At 43.5% G+C, this 20,227-nt stretch overlaps 1 protein-coding gene across 1 annotated transcript in view; it reads right to left on the bottom strand.

The window, feature by feature from the left end:
- Window positions 1-20,227, bottom strand: part of LOC138246914 (uncharacterized) — an 89,166-nt gene that overhangs the window by 47,269 nt on the left and 21,670 nt on the right. The window contains exon 3 of the mRNA XM_069201661.1: window positions 3,131-3,300. Within this exon, the coding sequence (XP_069057762.1) occupies window positions 3,131-3,300 (170 nt within the window). The remainder of the gene's footprint in view (window positions 1-3,130; window positions 3,301-20,227) is intronic.

The raw sequence follows: 20,227 nt of genomic DNA on the forward strand, positions 1-20,227 counted from the left end.
CTTACTCTCCCAGTGATTCTGCACACACTACACTTGTCTATGAGGGAATTTGTGATTCACATTCCACTTTTTTAGTATATGGTTTGTGTTGCCCCTAGCCCTATTTTCTCCCATCGCATTCTATAGGATTTCCTACTGTTCGTATTGTTCTATGACTATTTGCTTGTCTAATTTTGGTGTCTAGTGTATACATTGTGTATAATACTTACTTCCAGAAGGAGTATTGTCTCTAAGATATTTTTGGTACTGTGTCACCCAAATAAATACCTTTATTTTTTATTAACACTGAGTTTTGCCTTTACTTGTGAATAAGTACGGTGAACTGTAAGTGGTATTGCATTAGCTTTGCATGTCTCCTAGTTCAGCCTAAGCTGCTCTTCTATAGCTACCTCTATCAGCCTGAGCTGCTAGAACACTACTACTACCACTAACAAGGGATACCTGGTGTAAAGTATAAGTACCCAAGGTACCCACTACAAACCAGGCCAGCCTCCTACACCGGTAAGTCTAGGTTTTCCATACCTAACTAAACATATATGTATCCATGCAGTAAATAATGCAATAAGGTATGTAGATGTGGAGTTAGGCATACTAAATCCATACTTTCCAATATGTTCATTCCTATTGATATTCTGTCCATCGGTATTCTGCTTCCATATTCTTATACCGCGATAATCTAGGGGTACATATATTTAGTAGTATGATCTAGTCTAGTCTAGCAGTCTCGGGGTAAAAACTCTCTCTTCATTGAAACCTACCCAGAGGCTTGCATGAGGAATACTAAGCATACTGACACCTGTTCACTAGGGCAGCAGCAATTTATGTTATCTCCCTGAAGTGATGAAATTATAGTGCTTAATATAATGTGTAACATTACTATTGCTTATAAACAATTGCTGCAGCACTGAAACATAGCTAGAATATCTTAAAGCCCCCTCAGATGTGGTACTGCCTCACACCTCACAATATCACATGCATTATATTGGATAGCTACAATTTTGCACCACCTACATTGCCCAACCACTACATTGCAAGCTAAGTATAGTAAATATGTAAGTAGTTAAGAATAGCAAATATGTACTTACCTAGAATGTGTAGTCCTGTGTGATGTAGTACACATATCTGTACTTTTGTAGATAAATATTAGCAGCAGCAGTATAGTGTCACACAACCTCAAATGCACTGGTGAAAGCTTCACACAACACATTAAAGATGACATCACAAATCACAGACATCACTGTTATCAATAAATAATCCTGTGCTACAGGAAAAGATCTACCGCTATACCTTACGCACTGCCTTAGCATCTCACTCAAAGTGAAGTGGCTGATGTTGTTATGAGTCATGTTGTTGTTATTTGTGAGGTCTGGTGCACTTTCATTGCTAACCGTAACAGTGTATTTTTGGAATCTTTTGGTTTTGGTCTGAAAATTCAATACCCTTTTGTCTGAAATACTTTTATGAAATGTCAGTTCATTATAAATAAAAACAGGAGAGCTATTACCCTTCGTAAAGATCCATAAGATTCATTAATTAACTTTTTTACTAATTTTGTTGGCAGTTAGACATGAGAAACCTTGTCTGGTCACCTTGTCCCAAAAAAACCAATATTGTGTGTCTGTCTGTACTGAGAACATGGCATAGCATCTATGTCCTAATTGGCTGGGCAATTCCTCCTAGTCGACTTAATTTAATCCCATCTAGATCCATAGATCTAGATCAAAAGAACCACCTTTCCTTCGACCCTATATGTGCCAGAATGTTTAATAATTCACATCGCCCAGTAAACTGAATCCATTGCTGGATTAATGAATTGCTCTTTTTCTCTTAAATCAGCGCCTACTAAAACTCCTGCCATTATCTTATTCCCCTTACACTTTAGGGAGAACTTAATGCTTACAGTTGGAAGTGGTTATAGTTTTAAGGTGAAACCTGCAAGCGCTTTGACCTGTTGTGAGTATTGTGGGCTTTTAACCACACCCACGCACGCCCATCTCTTTCACTCGTTCTTGGGCTTGCCTTTCAAAAATGACGATTTAATTGGTAAATGCTTTACGTTACTCCCTCCTTGGGGCAGTTTTGTTACCGCCTTGCAGACTACCCCTTTTACATGCATAATTGCACAATTGCCGATATGTTTGACTGCGAGCAAACTTCTTTTTCCTTTTGTATCTCTCCTACGCGATCATGCTCATAGAGGCCATGGAGCTTTACATGTGCTCGCATATGTCAATCGTTTTACTTTTCAGTTTATTTGGCAAGAAAAGTTCAGTTAGGAATTTACAACGCTAATAGCTCTAACTTGAGCAAATGTGAGACCCATTGCATTGTAGATGCTTGTTAAGTTTTGATTTTAGTTTTCAGAATGAAATAAAAATGTCAATGTATTTTAGTTGGTGGTGCCTACAGGATTTCTGATGAGAGATGTTACTGGTGCTGAGACAACTAAGTTGTTGTGCGGTGCAATGTAATGAATAACCAGGTGTGCATGCACTTCCATCGTAGTGGTGCCTGTGGATGTGGGCACAGAGGACAGAATGCTCAGGTAACATCCCCTGCTGCCATTCTCTAGGTTGAAAAAAACAGCAGATACAGGTATGGGGCCACTGATGATGCTAAGAAGCACCTAGGCACTGCTTGTCTTAGAGCACTGAGGTTCTCAAACCTCTAGTCTCATACCTTTTTCCCTGCTTTTATCTTTCCTGAGGTATCTTTACTGTGCTGAAGTGATTCCACAGTCAGAACCAGAGACCAGGAAAAGTGGCAAGCATGGCAATTGGAATACGTCAAAGACTCATAACAGGACGGTGGTGACTGCAGTACGTAAAGGTCACCAAAGAAAGGTATTACTGAATTGTTAATCATAAAGAGTAAGTGTGTAGTCATGTGAAGTGTAGTTCCTTTTTGTGGCCAGTGGTTTGCCCCACAACACCCCAAAGCTAGTGCAGTGCTGTGTTTAGGAGGACATATGAGTCAACATTTTCCCTTTCTCTTCAGACATTAGCTTTGATATTGACATTGTACTGGATCCATTTGACTTAGAGTGAGTGAGGTTCAAGAGCTCATCCAATCTTCTGGTTCTTTGCTGTAGTAAAAGGCAAGCAGACATAGCAGTGAATGTGGAACTTACATTGCAGAAGCCCTTCTGACCAATGGTGTAGCCAGCACAGACCATGTCATCTCGGACGGGTTTGAAGAGGGAGCTCTGTCGTAGAAAGTTCTGAAACATGGCATTACAATCCTTGGTATCAATGAGTGGGGCTTGCCCCTCCTGTAGCGTCTGTGGTGGTGGCAAAGTTGCTGCAAGATGAAAGTATGAATTAATAAATGGATGAATGAAAGCATGGGTAAAGAAATTGTACAATAGGCAAAACATTGTATTTTTAGTGCTCCTTATCCATGCACCAAGCGACACAGACAAAGTTGAGTGACATCAAAGTGACATTTTAAAATACATTATTTTTGTTTTTTTACAGCAGATAATGTTTTTGAATAGTCTAGTTCCTCCAGAGACTCCATGGTAGATTTCTGACTTCCTTTTTCTTAAGTATTTGATGTATCTTTCTAGATTTAGTCCTAACCCTGTGACATATGAATCACCACTCATTTGAAAAGATTCTATACATTGGGCCCCATTAGTAAACAAGCACTAGCAAAAGCCTTTTGTTAATCAAGAGCATGTGTCAAGAACCATGAAACACACAAAAGGAGATGGAGGATGCTTGAAATAAATCTAACCACTGGCAATTACTTGGATAGCATTCCAACCCATTGTTCTTTTGCTCACTGTGCCACCTCAGATAGACTAAGCCGTATTCATATAAGCCTTGACCCTTCTCTAATGGGAAAAGTCCAGCCCGAACTGCCAAACCAGGTCCTCTCTAAACTGGAACACAAGCAACCCAAGACCAGTTTCAGTCAGGTGGAGCTTAGCTCTAGAGGCAGAGTAAGGGACCCATGTCTGGGCATATCCTCAGAGGTACATGGCTAGCAACCTTGCCACAGGTGGTCTATAAAGAAAACAAATTCCATGACATCTGTTGTGACTCGTGCGTGTGTGTGTCTCATGCCATCTGCACATGACACAGGTATCATGATGAGTGAGCACAAGTGTGTCATGATGCACGTCTGTATGTACAAAAAAGTGAATAAAAGGAAAGTGTAAAAATAGTAGGAAGCGGCCCTGCAGTACTTTTCAGCTGCTGGACCCATGAAAAACAAAAACAAAACAAAATAAAACATTAACAGGTGTAGTGGGATAGGGAGTAGGGTGCAGAGCAACTGAGAGCAGGGGAGTGAAAGAAGGGCACCAGGAGGTGAGGCGTGAAGAGAAAAAAGAAGGGTGAGAGGGGAAGGGAACACACGCACTCCTTTGAAGTGTCCCCAGAGGTATACAGTAGGATACAGCTCATCCAATAAGAACACTGTGAGAAAAACAAGAATAGGGAAGAAAGTAATGGTCTCAAGAGCAGGTAATTGAGAGAGACAACAAATCCATTCAGCCATGAGTAAGGGCCTGATGCAAAGCCTCTTCACTGACACTAGCCACAGACAGCCGACAGACAGCTACAGCTAAAGATGTTTGTAGGGGGTCGGACTAGCCTATAGGTAATCATGCAGTGTCTGACAGGCTGGCCTGAAAGATCAGTATGTGACCCAGTTTTTTGGCTGTTTGTGGGACTGTTTTATGAACTTCTGGGTGAGATGTTACTACTGATTTCCCTGATATTAAAAAAAACTTTGCATGTAGCAATCTCAAATCCTGGTAGTCTTCTATGCCTTGCAAAACACTTATACATTGTGTCTTTATGAGTTCAAAACTGCCCCACTTTGCAAACATGGGCCGCTTATTTAGCTTTTTAATTCACTAATGTGGGACACTTTGTTTTTGGTGCCTGAGCCTATTTTCTGTTTGAGTGCAATTTTGTTTAAAGTCAAGACCTAAAGAGAAAAGCTGCTTTGGGCCGGATTGATTCATTTTAAAATGTACTCCATGTTTAGAATCATTTACACTCAGGTACAAAGCATGCACAGTAAAAACTGGAGTATAACTAACGTTTGTGTTGGCCCTCACTTTGTTATTAGTACCCTATTTACATCTTAGTGTAAAAAAATGGAATAAGAAGCACAAACTGTAAGTGTGCGTGTTTTGTGCCATGGCTGTATCAGTTTCACACTATTTAGCCAATAACCACCAAGGAAGGACACTTAAGGTGAATTGATGCTAAAAACTGTGAAATGCAATTTGCATCTGTTGTTCACTGTACTTGTATTCCTGGTGCTATCTGGTAGCACAAAAGGCACCTTCATATCCAAAATGGACTCGAGGACTCATTTCATATTAAATATATAGCACTATGGGCTACAGGTATGAATCTTTTATTGAGGTCCCACACTGCCGATCCACAAAATCCAGCCATTTGTGACAGCATAAATGCCTTTTTTGATGTACAAACACCAAACTGCAATTCTACAGAATCATAGTTTGGGTTTCTGAATCGGTATCTTGAAGGAGCGTTGTCAGAAATTAGGTATCTAGCTGGCAGAGATATGCACCCTTCCCAAGTAGGGACCACAACCCCATCATGAAATTCAGATACACACCCTAAATTAACCTGCACCCACCCTCTGGTAGCTGCATCTGATTAGCGCAACAGCCTTGATGCAAAAGGTTTGAAGAAAAATAGCTGGGGAGTCCACTCTCAAAGCCCAGGACTGGTTTAGCACTTCTTGGAAGGGCAGGACTCAGACTGGCAGCTGACCCAGAGTGGAGGAAAGTCGTTGATGTCCCTGTGACTTACAGAACAAAAGACAAGCCAACAAGCCCTTGGAGTCACTTGGTTCTGAAGAGGATGTTGAGAGTTAAGTCCAGTCCTTCTCACTCCCAGGCAAGAGGCAGCAGGAAGCAGGCCAACACAGCGAAGCAGTTTAGCAAAGTGGCAGTCCCTCCTGGTAGCACAGCAGTCCTTCTTCTTGGCAGAAAATCCTCACATCCATAAGTGTACTGATTTGGTGGGGACCTGCACTTATACCCAATTAAGCCTTTGAAGTGTGGGAGACTTCAAAGAGAGGCCTTCAAATTGCACAAGGTCCCTGCCCTTGCTTCCCTGACTCTAGATATTTTACAGGGGATTATGCAGCTCTTTGTGTGGGGACAGACACAGCCCTATTCAGAGGTGTCAACTCCTCCCTCCCATCTAGCCCAGGAAGGACCATCAGGCTGGTAATGGGCAATCAGAATGTAAAAGTCACACCCCAGCTCCCTTTGTGTGTGACTGTCTAGAGGGAATGCACAAAGCCCAGCTGTTACCCACCCCAGATGTGTATTCAGTGGTATTCAGAGGTAGGCAGATGCTAACTTTTTTTTTCAGAATAGCATGCAGCTTCCACTAAGAGATAAGTTACGTTTAGTTTATGTTAAGAAGATTATTTTTACTATGTGATCCAGTTAGCAGGTGCTCAGCGCTATATCATCGTACTTGTAGGTAGGCACTCGCTTTGGCTGAATATTGAAGAAGCCATTGCAGCGCAGACTATTCTGTCCTTCTGTCGCCGTAGTGAATTAATGACCATAATGAGTTAGAGTTCTTTGTGACTTTATGCTGCTCGTACAGGCCCAAGCAATTTCACAGTAATGCAAGAATGCATGCATTGCAAAAAAGGGAGACTGGTTTGGTCGAATTAAGGGGCTTGAGAAATGAGAATAGAATGAAAGATCATGAGTTGGAATGCATTCATTCCAAATGTAGCTTTTGTTAAGGAAATTTGAAATAGGGATTTTAGGAGTATAGACAACTCAATGATAGTTGATCATACTAGTATAGTACCATAGGCGATCTAATTTAAGTGCAATGGTATTGCATTTGCCTGTTATATAATAATATTGTGGAGATTAATAGTACCATTAATGTTTTTTTTATCGTCTTTATTTCTAATCTTACATCACCACTCAATGGCAAGAAGTGGGTCACTGCACCAGCAGGTCCGTCAGGTGTTGGGGAGGCGCCAACCACCAGGACTGATGCTGATGGCTCTGCTCATGCCAGTAAGTCCTATTATTTAATATTACTTTTTTTATTCCCCTAACTTTTACCTCTCCCCACTCTAATACTACTTTTAATCTTGCTTTGTTTATTGTTTCACACTGTCTCCCTTTCTTTTCAACTCCCCTATTCAAGTTTTGTTTAATCCTGTATCCCTACATTATAATTTTTTTTTTGTCTTTCATTGACAATTTTATATTCCACCCCTTCATTGCTCTTCAATGACTCTGAGTCATCGTCAATCATAGGCTATAGCTCTGCCCCTCTATAACGCAAAGCTTTTGGTTGGCTAGACTACCTGGCTTTTCTTACATTCCAACAAATGCCCATAGTGATATTTTTGAACGAAGATACTGTAGCGCTAACCGAACTGTAACAATGTACTGTGGTTGCTTTTTTTTATTAATAAATTAAGAATGGGAGGTATACCTGGCGTCTAAGAACTGCATACTGTTTCTTTATAGCCACACCAACCAATGGAGCTGAATGTAGTTTGACAGTTGCAGGAGCAGATGGAACAAGGAGAGGTTCAGTGGCAGGGACAGGGGATGGTAAGTCATACTGCTTGCTAATTGACAATTACACTTACTCACTAGTTACAAGGGTGTTGTCGTGATTGGATTCACAATCCAGGAAGGGATGCTTAGGTGGATGAAAAATGATACATGGGTGAGCATTGGTGTTGGGTAAATGGATGGATGGGTGAAAGGATGATTGAGAGAAAGGGTGGATAGTGTGAGTACTGAATTGGGAATTTGGGTGAAAGACTGGGTGAGAGAAAGTGAAGCTTAAATCATGGTGTTAATGGGGGTACATAGGGGAAGAATGAAAGGACAATTGAATAATTGCTTGGATGACTAAAGAAGGGAGCTCTTCTTCTGTAGACACCCCTCTATTCTTCTATAGCAAAAGCTGTACCTACCTGCCTAATCCATCTGCCTTACTCTGCAATAGAATAAGTCAAGTTTCTTTACTTTCCTTACTGACCAGCAAATCAATTTGTTGGAAAGAATGTGTGATGGTGGGTGAGACCATTGAGTAAAGTGGGACTAGTAAGTGCCCAATTTGATTTCAAGTTTGGCGTAGGGGATACTCTGTGACAAATGTGCCAAATACAATATACATAGGCCATTCCTTTCCCTGTAGTGCAGTGCATAGTCCCCCCCATGTCTACTTACAGCAGACAGGATAAATATATTCAAATTTTATACATGACATGTGTGACATATCTTACTTATTCATCTGCCTCTTTGGAGTCAGGGTAGAACTTAAATAAAGTGAAAGGCATGTGGGGAAGAGCAGGGCCATTGGAATTAAAGATAGATAATTGTCAGCTACATCTGCCTGATCTGCAGACAGTAGCAACCCATTTAAAGCACTGGTGAGCATGCCTCCATTTATTTGGCCAACAACTTGTACTCCATAGTGCATAATGCCTTACACGACATATTGAGAGGTAATTCATTTTTATTTTTGCATTAAATGTGTTTGTTTAGTTACTAGAAAAGCCTTTAAAAGAAAAAAAATAAAATCACTGTTTTTTTTTATCTGGTCTTATTCTGACTTAATTCTTTTCTACCAGACAGTCAGTGTGTTTTATGTGAAGAATGTGTGGGTAAACAAATAGGATATTGGCCCTGTGACTCTCCTAATCATAATCACATCAAATTCCAACGTCCCTAGGAGTCCAGCAATGTAGTGCTATTGTGCCTCCCACTATCTATCTTTGAAGAAGTGTTTGTTCAAAGCATTGTTAACAATTTGTCTTTTGTTATTCTTCTTTTCTCCATATAGCCACTTCTGCCCAACTATCACCACTGACTAGGCAGTAGATAGCAGCCTGTCTGCGGCAGCAGAGGCTGGGGAACATTCAGGCCGAATATCAGTGTCTGGTGATTCCGGAGGAAGAAGAGGCCAAAATAGCTGCCTCTGACTCAGGACCCAGCAGAGCAACACGCCAGCCCCTGCAACCAACAGTCATGGTACCTGACTGCACCTGCTGCTGCACCCTCCCCCTCCAACAAGGCATTGCTTCGATGCATCCTGCAGCAGATGGACCAGCTGGAGAGCTCACTCGCCAGCATTGAGCAGACCCTCAACCTGCTCCAGATCCATATTGACAGTGTCCTTATTTTTTGTTTTGGTGAGGGGGACTTATGGGTGGAGAGGGTGGGGAGGTATTTGGGCTGGACTTTGAGTTTTAAGTTTAACTTTTTGGGGATGGAGTTATTTGTTCAGGAAGAGGGGTGGTTCTGTTGTGGGTGGAGAGGGAGGGCTTTCTATTTGTAAAAAATAAAAGGAGATAATTTTTTTGACTCCATTTGGGTCTCAGATCTTTATTTTGGTGTTTTAGACTTTTAGTTTTCACTGCTGTCTTTTAGTGTAGCCTGTTATTTTTAATCTGCTAAAAAAAAGTGTATGTCATTTACTTAGACCACTGCTCCATTGCCCTCTGCAACTATTATTGACCACTAGGGGATGACTGGAATGTATGTCGGAACAATGCATGCTAGAAGCACGCATGCCTGAACAACGCAGTTAGAACAACGACCACGTTGTTACACTAATGCCTTTACCACGAATGCCTTAACAGCGATTTTTCATTGTAAAGGCATTCCTGGTAAAGGCATGCATGGAATGGCATGCATGGTTCCAGCACATGACTCCTGTGACCCCTAACCCGCCTCCCTAAACGCGACCCCTGCCCGCTCCTAAAACCTAAAACTACCCGACCCCTACCCCACCCCTAAAACCTAAACTACACCAATCCCCCCACCGCACCCCACCCCACCCCTAAAACTACCCTGACCCCTACCCTTCCCCAAAACCTAAAACTACTGCAACCCCCCACCCTGCCCCTAAAACCTAAAACTATTATGACCCCCCCACCCTGCCCCAAAAACTAAAACTACCCTCACCCATAAAACTACTGCGACCCCCCACCGGGCCCCTAAAACCCAAACTACCCTGACCCCCCACCCCTAAAACTACCCCCCACCCGTAAAACTACTGCAACCCCGAACCCTGCCCCTAAAACCTAAAACTACCCCAATTCCCACCCCTAAAACCTAAAACTGCCCCACCCCACCTCTAAAACCTAAAACTACACTGACCCCCCACCCACCCCTAAAACTACACGATCCTCCACCTTGCCACTAAACTACCCCAACCCCCCACCCTGCCCCTAAAACTACTGTGACCCCCACCCCTAAAACCTAAAACTATACCCACCCGCCCCAAAAACTACTGAGACCCCCCACCCCTAAAATCTGAAAGTACCCCGGCCCCCCACCCCACCCATAAAACCTAAAACTAACCCGACCCTTACCTTGCCCCTAAAACCTAAACTACCCCAACCCACCACACCCACCCCTAAAACTACAGTGACCCCCCACCTCTGCCCCTTAAACCAAAACCTACCCGACCCCCGCCCCTAAAACTACCCCGACCTGCACCCTGCCCCTAAAACCTAAACTACCCCAATCCCCCACCCCCGCCTCTAAAACTACTGCGACCACCCACCCCGGCCCTAACACCTACACTACCCCATCCCCACACCCTGGCCCTAAAACTACCATGACCCCCTACCCCTGCCTCTTAGCTGAATAGATGAAGCAAGGAAGTCTTCTTACTGCAGCTTTTTTCCTAAGGTGGCATTTTAAGGGGGTAATAAGAGCAGTAGTAGTAGGCTAGCGTGGTAACAGGGAAGACAGAAGGTGTCACTTCCACCTATGCAAACTCCAACTGCAGGTTTAATTAAAGGACTATCTATGACTGCCAACTAGATTGAAATAAAACAGCTAGTTTGGGGGTCATATGTCATAACTTTTGGAAGACTAAGACCAGACTACCACAATGACAGCATTCGACACACAGCAAAGAACACTATATGATAATAAAATCTAGCAATATCAATTTCTTCTGAGCAATGTTGGGGAGCTGTAAAACTATACTTAGGAAATTAAATAAGGGAGTCAGGAGACGTGGGCTCAGACTCAGCAGTATTTAGACCAGGTTAAATATTCATGGAACACACACACACGCACACACACAAGGCAAGAAAGGAGATGATGCAGCGGGGTGGAATATTGCTCAGAAAATAGACGGTGGAAGGTCATGCAGTGAGTTGACATTGCTTTCACCACATTCCGCCGCAGTAAGTGTATGATTTATTTATGGTGTAAAATTAGGTCACAACCTCAATAAATCGCACAGCCTGGGGGAACAGGGCTACAGGCTCAATGAATGAATGGGAAAGAGGGCTTGGGGAAAGGTGTGACAAAGACGAACACTACACAAAGGAAACCACAACAATATTTGGTGGGGCGCTGAGCAGCACGCCATGATCAGTCTATTGTGGAAGAAAACAAGAGATAAGTATGACACAGTTCAGAAAATTATTGGAAACAGTCCTTCTGCCCCAGAAATACCCCAGATAGTATATCCTAGGTGTTATATCTTCTTGTTTTGAAATATGGAAGATTGAATGTAATGTAACCCACTTGTTTCTAAAAAAAATGATGATTGTTAAAACGAAAATAATACTGTATTGCCAAAATGGGTGATTCACCACCATTCTTCTTGGAATGTCTGTCACTCTGCTGCCTGTCTATACCTGTCCAATAGGTAAGCTGGAGTATTGAGCTTCCAAAGTTTTGTTTGTGCAGGAGAGGAATAGGCCTGTGTTTTGAAAAAAACAGTAGCTGTATTATAAAGTAAAGGAAAAAGACAAAAATAAGCAAAGTAAGCTTCATGAGGAGTCAGAAGTGTACCAAGAAAACTCGGGGGCAGAGCAAGAACATAAAAGGAGCTTCACGTTTGAGCTAGCAATGCAGCAAACACATACTCAGCAGCATTTCCTAACCAACCCACCTCTCTCCAGTTCATAGAGGTGAGTGAGTACTAGGCCTCAAAGTCTTCGCCATCATCATGGGTTCTCTTTGAAGTCGATAACTCTCTCCTTCTAGCTGTTGAGGTAATCTCGCCCTGAGTCCTTCTATTTTCATCCTCCAGATTCAGATTCACTCCGTCCCAGTCCCAAACTAACCAAGGGAGACCTGTGAAGTGCACTTCAGTTGGAGAATAAACATAGAAACAGAAGTGGAGTATTCTGGAGTATATTTGTGTTTGGTAACTAAAGGGGCTGGTTTGTTTTGAGGAACCAGGAAAAAGAAGTAGACCCTGCAGGTAAATTTCACTGGTTTTAAAAGACCGATCAGTTTCAGGAACAAATGACCATCCATAAACCCCCAAACATTGCAAATAATCAGAAACAAATGTACAAATTTGTTGAACTCCCTCTCTCATTGTCAAACACCACATACATCAGTCTTCACACTCAAATTCACAACCAATCAATATATCACCACTCATTGGTGCAATAGTTACTTAATTACCTCCTCCAATCCAAGCACAGTGGTTGAACAAAATATCTCCTCTTTGATGGTATCCCCATATTGGGATTAGGCATTGGCACTGGCAGTTTTTTAATCAATGATCTTCTAGGGCAGCCCTGCTAGGTGATGTAAAAAAATAGAATAGGCAATGGTATGTGAGAGAGGCAGGCATCATCTCCAATGTCCTGAAGGGTATATGGGGCTTCTTCACTGCATACGGGTCCAACTCCAATGGTGGGGCAGCATAAATCTGACACAAGCAATGTTACACTAGCATATTTTTGAAAGAGAAAAAGCTGAGCGACAAATAATAAAAAAATTCTATGGTGGCACTACTCACATACTCAATCCGGTAGCTCATCCTCAAACTCTGGTGGTTCTCCCAGAAGTTTGTCAGCTAACAGGCTTGATTCTGACCAATCATCCTGTTCCTTCTCCTATGGGGTTTCGGGAACGATGTAATCAGGTAGTATAAAATGCTGGTTCAGTTTGACCATGGTCAATCTCTCCATGTTTTGAGGTGAAAGACTGGTCTTTCTCCCTGTAACAACTGCATGATCTGCACTGAACACACATTCAGCAGACACTCTGGCTACAGTACAAGCCAGAAGATGTATTGCAAGCATGCTGAGCTCTGGTCATTGGCACATCTTCCCATACCAATATATCAATGGGTTTTGATCCACATGTACCTCTTTTGGGTCATCCAGATATTCCTATAACATCCTCTGAATGGTCAGTGGTGCTGCTAACTGTTCAACCACTTTTTCCGTTGCCTCTGCACTGGACTTAAGACCTGCCACTTGAAACCAAGCCAATGTAGAAGTTGGGTCCAATTCTTCTGTTGCTGTTGTCACTAGTTTTCCTTTTGATGGGCTTGGCAGACATGAGACAAGACTGCCATCTCTGGAAGTTGAAGGCGGCACCCCAGAACTGCAGAGTGGGACTCTAAGTTGCAGCTTTTCTACTTCCATTTCTCCTGCTTATTCAACAATTCACCTCTTGTATTGTGAAGCATCCCTTTCAGAAAAAGGAATGATAGCGTAAAGATTTTTTTGTATCATGGATCAAGTAGGCTGGCGCAGATGTACGCTTTGGATGAGATGGTGTCATTTTGCAACCTTGCATTACAAGTCAAGCAATAGCTTAGGCTATTAACCAAGGCATGCACTTCTGGGTTTTCGTTCACACCCACGAATGTGAACCTTTCAGACACCTTCTTTAGCAACTCCTGTAGCAGATGCAATAACGGGATAGCTTGGCCCATTGTACTGTCCTCCTTGCTAACATCCTGCATGAAAACCTCAAAGGTAGCAGCATTTGTGTGAGACATTTGACTAGGCCCCATTTGTCCGCATCTGTGGTCATAGCTTTCCCAATTGCATCAGCTTCTCTTTGAATGACATAGTCATTGATCTGTTTGTATTGCTCAAACAGGAGATGCAACATATAATAGGTTGAGTCCCAATGTGTTGGCATCTCCTATATCAGGGCATTAGCTGGTACCCTGTTATTATACTGAATAATCCGCAACTGTTTCTGGGCTTTAAAAGAATGGCTGAAATGACTGCCGATATGTTTGCAGGTGGTTAATATTTTGCTAACTGTTCCTTCTTTTTAAAAAAAGGCTTGCATAACCAGGTTGAAGCAGTGCACCAAACACAGCACCCTGAAATAGACACTGTCTGTCATGGCCTTGACTATGTTACTGCCATTGTCCGTGGCAACAAATACAACCCGAAGACCTCTGGGTTGCAGCCATTCAGGCATCTTGCTATTAAATTCCTCCAAAATGTTTGCAGCTGTGTATGATTTCTCCATGGCGAACATTGCTTCTGTTGCATGCCACCAAATGCTCTTAAAAATTTCTTCAGGTCCAAGACCTGTAGATAGCTTTTGCTATACCCCCAGAAAAGATATTCAGTGTGCAATGATGCACGTGTAATCAGTCACCTGACAATTGGACCCCTTGTATGGTCGTCAGGTGGATAGTGTGGACAACACTTTGCTGCAAAGCTTGTACAACCAATTACTGCACTGGAACAACAACTCTGGCAAAAAAGGTCCTGCTTTGAACCTTCCATTTTGGGCAGAGAGCTGCTACAAACTGTAAGAATCCCACTTCTTACATGAAAGAAAAAGGGAGGAGGTCCAGCGCTAACATTTTTGCCAGCTTCTGATTGTACAAATGTGCTATTGGGTGGTTGAGGTCATAGAGCCCCTCCTGCATAAACATGCCCGTAATTGTAGCCTGGACTTTCTTTTTTGTGCGGCCACTGACACAGGAAACATTTGAGATGTAGGTGGTGGTGGACTCAATGTACATCGTGGTGCAGTCAACGTATGGTGTGTTGTCTCCATCTGACTCTGAGTCTTTCTGTGCCATTGTGAGGTCACTGAGGCAGGTGATCCTGGGACACTCCTGGGGACAGGGCTGCTTTGCATGAGGATGTCACCCTCTTCTTCCTCACCTTCTACCGTGATTTGTCCAGTTATAGCTGATGTTTCTTAGCTCTCCTTATCTTCACCACCGCGACCACATTGATCCATTTATTTGAGGTGCTCCTCCCTCCGGATTGCGTGATGTTTTTTCATATGTGTTGTCTGGATTTCCTCAACGAACACTTGCATAGCAAATGGAGCATATTGCAATGTTCTCCTCCTGATAAAAAAGAACTGGATGTCTCTCTGCAGCACATACTTCTACTGAGGTATGGGTTAGTGCAGGTCTCTGCTGGGGCCTTCCAAATATGGGTGCTGGTGGTACTGCCTGTGCCACATCCCTCGAGCAGGTTGGATAGTAATGTTGGAGTCCTCTGTGCCAGCTTCCACAATTACTGGCTCGGCATCATCATCCTCCTCATCATCATCATCCACCTCCATGAATCTGAGGGCTTCTGAAACTTTTCTTTTCCCTTACTTCTCCAGGCATCTTCAAGACTCTGCAGAGGTCCACTCCATGTCCTTATCATCCTCATCAGAAGTGGTGCCTGGAGAAGATGGTGGAGTAGTACACTTCCCTTTTCTTGCTGGAGATCTGGGAGCCATTGATCCTAAAAGAAGTTCTTGCTCAGCAGGAAGGTCAACCTCCTGTTCTGCTCCAACTTCCGAAAGACATGGCTGCGGCTGCTGTCCACTTTGCTCTGTTTCCTGAAACAATTGGGTACTACTTTGCGAAATGGACAAATCTGATTCAACATCACTGCTCATTGTTTGGCGTCGCCATGATTGCAGTGGCTGCCTCACTGAGAGACATGGTCTTGGGCTTGGGTTGGGTCTGGTACTGTTAATGCAGGAGTGCTCCTTCCAAGTTCCTCCCCGGAGGCCGGTGTGGCAGGCACACAGCTCTCGAAAAAGGTTGCGGTTGGCACACCACTGGCGGAAAGCTGCTTCTTCTCACTGGTCAATTTCTTGGGATACACTTTCTTTGGGGCCATCTTGGCTCTACTCTAGGTTGGCAGTAGCACTAAGATGCACAAATGAAAGAGTTTGGTGCCTTTGGACCGAAGTATCTGTAGGCAGTACTGCTGGTGATATGGGGTCTCTTGTGCACTTAAAAGCAACCAAGCAAGATAAACATGTAGTTAGTGAAACGTGGCATTGTTGCAGGTTGAAAATAGTACAGAGAAATGCAATCTTAGAGCGGTTGGTTACTTATGTAATATACCTATTTAATCAAGCACTGTAAGGGCAAACCACAACACCATGCCGAAAAAAAATTACATTTCAAATCAGACAGCACAATAGGCAGATCTAGCTCTTTGCTTTGTCTCCATCTGTTTTAAAGGAAACACCTGGGGTAGTCGGAGAGAGGTGCATGGGTAAATGGAATAATTCTATAAATAACCTATGACAGCAAAGTGGTCCAGGGGAAATTAAATAATCATTAACAAAATGAATTATGCTGTTGATTTGTCTGCCATGCTCTGCAGCCAGGGTGTCCTGGAGGAAATGGAATTACACCTAAGAAACTGAATGCTGTAGTACAGCTGTCCATCTTTGGCGGATGGATGGAAGGAGGAATGGATAGGATGGATGTGGATAGATGGATTAAGGCATAATGTAGAATTAAATAAAAATAAAAACAAAATTACAAAATTATAATTAAGAAATATATACAAAAATTTAAATGAAAACCAAATAAAACAATTAAAATAAAAGGTAAAAATAAAAAAGAGTAACAAAATAAAAAAAGTATTAAAAAAAACTAAAATATGAAAAGTAAAAGCAAAAATAAAATGAAAAAATAAATTTGAAAAATGGCTAAAAATAAAAATGTAAAAATAAAAATAGAAACTTAAAAAACAAATGATCAATAATGAATAATGTTTACATGTAGGCCTATGTCAAAGACACACTGGCTGAACGCTCAAAATCTCTGCCAGCCAGCCAAATGGTCAAACAACAACAACAAAGAGCAAGTAGGAGTCAGAGAACAAATAACACATGCAAGCCTATGGCAAGGGACACTGGCTGGATGGACAAAATGGCTGCCAGCCAGCCACATTGGCAGACACCAACAACAAGCCGCAAGGAGGCATGGCAAACTAAGAGCACATACAAGCCTATGGCAAGGAACAATGGCTGGATTGACAAAATGTCTGACAGCCAGCCACATGGTCAAACAACAACAAAGAGCAAGGAGGCATGTCGAGCAAAGAACATATGCAATCCAAAGGCAGGGACACTGGCTACATGCACAAAATAGATGCCAGCCACGTGGTCATGGTCAAATAATAACTGCAAACAAGGAGGCATGAAGAACAAAGACCACATGTGAGCCTATGGCAAGGGACACTGGCTAGGTGGACAAAATGGCTGCTAGCCAGCCACATGGTCAAACAACAACAAGGAGCAAGGGGAATAAAGAAGAACACATGCGAGCCTATGGCAAAGGGACACTGGCTGCATGCACAAAATGGCTGCCAGCCACATGGTCAAACAGCAACCTCCTATGCCATCAAATATTATTACCCCACAATATACATACTTTTTGCAAAAGAAATGAAAGGTAAACAATAGCCAATATTTTAAATTGAATCCAATGTCATCCCTGCCCTAAATGAAGTTTTAAAAACATATATGTTAAAAATGGGGTTTTTGGTTGGCAGTCAGGTTACCCCCTGTTCAAGCAAGGACCCTCACTCTAGTTAGGGTAAGTCACACACCATCCAAATTATCCTGTGCCCACACTCTGGTAGCTTGGCATTGAGCAGTCAGGCTTAACTTAGAAGGTGTTGTGTAAAGTATTTGTGCAATAAATCATACAATAAAACAATATAGCACCACAAAAATACACCACACAGTGTTTAGAAAAATATATAATATTTATCTGGATATTTGCAGGTCAAAACAATCAAAGATGCAATAAGTATATGTAGAGATTGTAGGAAAGTACCATCTTGCCTGGCATGTTACCCCCATTTTTCACTGTATATATGTTGTTTTAGTTGTATGTGTCACTGGGACCCTGCCAGCCAGGGCCCCAGTGCTCATAAGTGGGCCTGAATGTGTTACCTGTGTAGTGACTAACTGTCTCACTGAGGCTCTGCTATCCAGAACCTCAGTGGTTATGCTCTCTCATTTCTTTCAAATTGTCACTAACAGACTAGTGACCAATTTTACCAATTTACATTGGCTTACTGGAACACCCTTATAATTCCCTAGTATATGGTACTAAAGTACGCAGGGTATTGGGGTTCCAGGAGATCCCTATGGGCTGCAGCATTTCTTTTGCCACCCATAGGGAGCTCTGACAAATCTTACACAGGCCTGCCACTGTAGCCTGAGTGAAATAACGTCCACGTTATTTCACAGCCATTTTACACTGCACTTAAGTAACTTATAAGTCACCTATATGTCTAACCTTTATCTGGTAAAGGTGAGGTGCAAAGTTACTTAGTGTGAGGACACCCTGGCACTAGCCAAGGCCCCCCCACATTGTTCAGGGCCAATTCCCAGGACTTTGTGAGTGCGGGGACACCATTACACGCGTGCACTACATATAGGTCACTACCTATATGTAGCTTCACAATGGTAACTCCGAATATGGCCATGTAACATGTCTATGATCATGGAATTGCCCCCTCTATGCCATCCTGGCATAGTTGGCACAATCCCATGATCCCAGTGGTCTGTAGCACAGACCCTGGTACTGCCAAACTGCCTTTCCTGGGGTTTCACTGCAGCTGCTGCTGCTGCCAACTCCTCAGACAGGTTTCTACCCTCCTGGGGTCCAGCCAGGCTTGTCCCAGGATGGCAGAACAAAGGACTTCCTCCCTTTGGAAAATGGTGTGAAGGCAGGGGAGGAGTAGCCTCCCCCAGGCTCTGGAAATGCTTTCATGGGCCCATTTGGTGCCCATTTCTGCATAAGCCAGTCTACACCAGTTCAGGGACCCCTTAGCCCTGCTCTGGCGCGAAACTGGACAAAGGAAAGGGGAGTGACCACTCCCCTGACCTGCACCTCCCCTGGGAGGTGTCCAGAGCTCCTCCAGTGTGCTCCAGACCTCTGCCATCATGGAAACAGAGGTGCTGCTGGCACACTGGACTGCTCTGAGTGGCCAGTGCCACCAGGTGACGTCAGAGACTCCTTCTGATAGGCTCCTTCAGGTGTTGCTAGCCTATCCTCTCTCCTAGGTAGCCAAACCCTCTTTTCTGGCTATTTAAGGTCTCTGTCTCTGGGGATTCCTTAGATAACGAATGCAAGAGCTCATCCGAGTTCCTCTGCATCTCTTTCTTCACCTTCTGCCAAGGAATCGACTGCTGACCGTGCTGGAAGCCTGCAAAACTGCAACAAAGTAGCGAAGACGACTACTGCAACTCTGTAACGCTGATCCTGCCGCCTTCTCAACTGTTTTCCTGGTGGTGCATGCTGTGGGGGTAGTCTGCCTCCTCTCTGCACTAGAAGCTCCAAAGAAATCTCCCGTGGGTCGACGGAATCTTCCCCCTGCTACCTCAGTGACCAAAAAACTGCATTACCGGTACTCTGGGTATCCTCTCAGCCCGACGAGCGAGGTCCCTTGATTCCAGCAACTCTGTCCAAGTGACTCCCACAGTCCAGTGACTCTTCAGTCCAAGTTTGGTGAAGGTAAGTCCTTGCCTCCCCACGCCAGGTGGGTCTACAGCACTCTAACCTGCATTGCACGACTTCCTAAGTTGTCCTCCGGCGGCGTGGGACTCCTTTGTGCAACTTCGGATGAGCACTGTTTCACTCTTCTTTGAAGTGCCTGTTCTGGCACTTCTGCATGTGCTGCCTGCTTCTGAGAGGGCTCCTTGTCTTGCTCGATGCTTCCTCTGTCCCCAGACACAACTGGCGACATCCTGGTCCCTCCTGGGCCACAGCAGCATGCAAAAACCCTTACCGCACGATTTACAGCTAGCAAGGCTTGTTGTCTGTATTTCCACAGGAAAACACTTCTGCACAACTCTCCACGGCGTGGGGGATCCATCCCCCAAAGGGGAAGTTTCTAGCCCTTGTCGTTCCTGCAGAATCCTAAGCTTCTACTGTCCAGTAGCAGCTTCTTTGCACCCACCGTTGGCATTTCTTGGGCATCTGCCCATCGCCGACTTGCTTGTGACTTTTGGACTTGGTCCCCTTGTTCCACAGGTACCCTCGACTGGAAATCCATCGTTGTTGCATTGCTGGTTTGTGTCTTTCCTGCAGAATTCCCCTATCACGACTTCTTTGTCCTTTGGGGAACTTTAGTGCACTTTGCACTCACATTTCTTGGTCTTGGGGTGAGCTATTTGTCTAACCCTAACTATTTTCTAATAGTCCCAGCGATCCTC

This window comes from Pleurodeles waltl, chromosome 7 (genome assembly GCF_031143425.1).
Source record: "Pleurodeles waltl isolate 20211129_DDA chromosome 7, aPleWal1.hap1.20221129, whole genome shotgun sequence".
NCBI lineage: Eukaryota > Metazoa > Chordata > Amphibia > Caudata > Salamandridae > Pleurodeles > Pleurodeles waltl.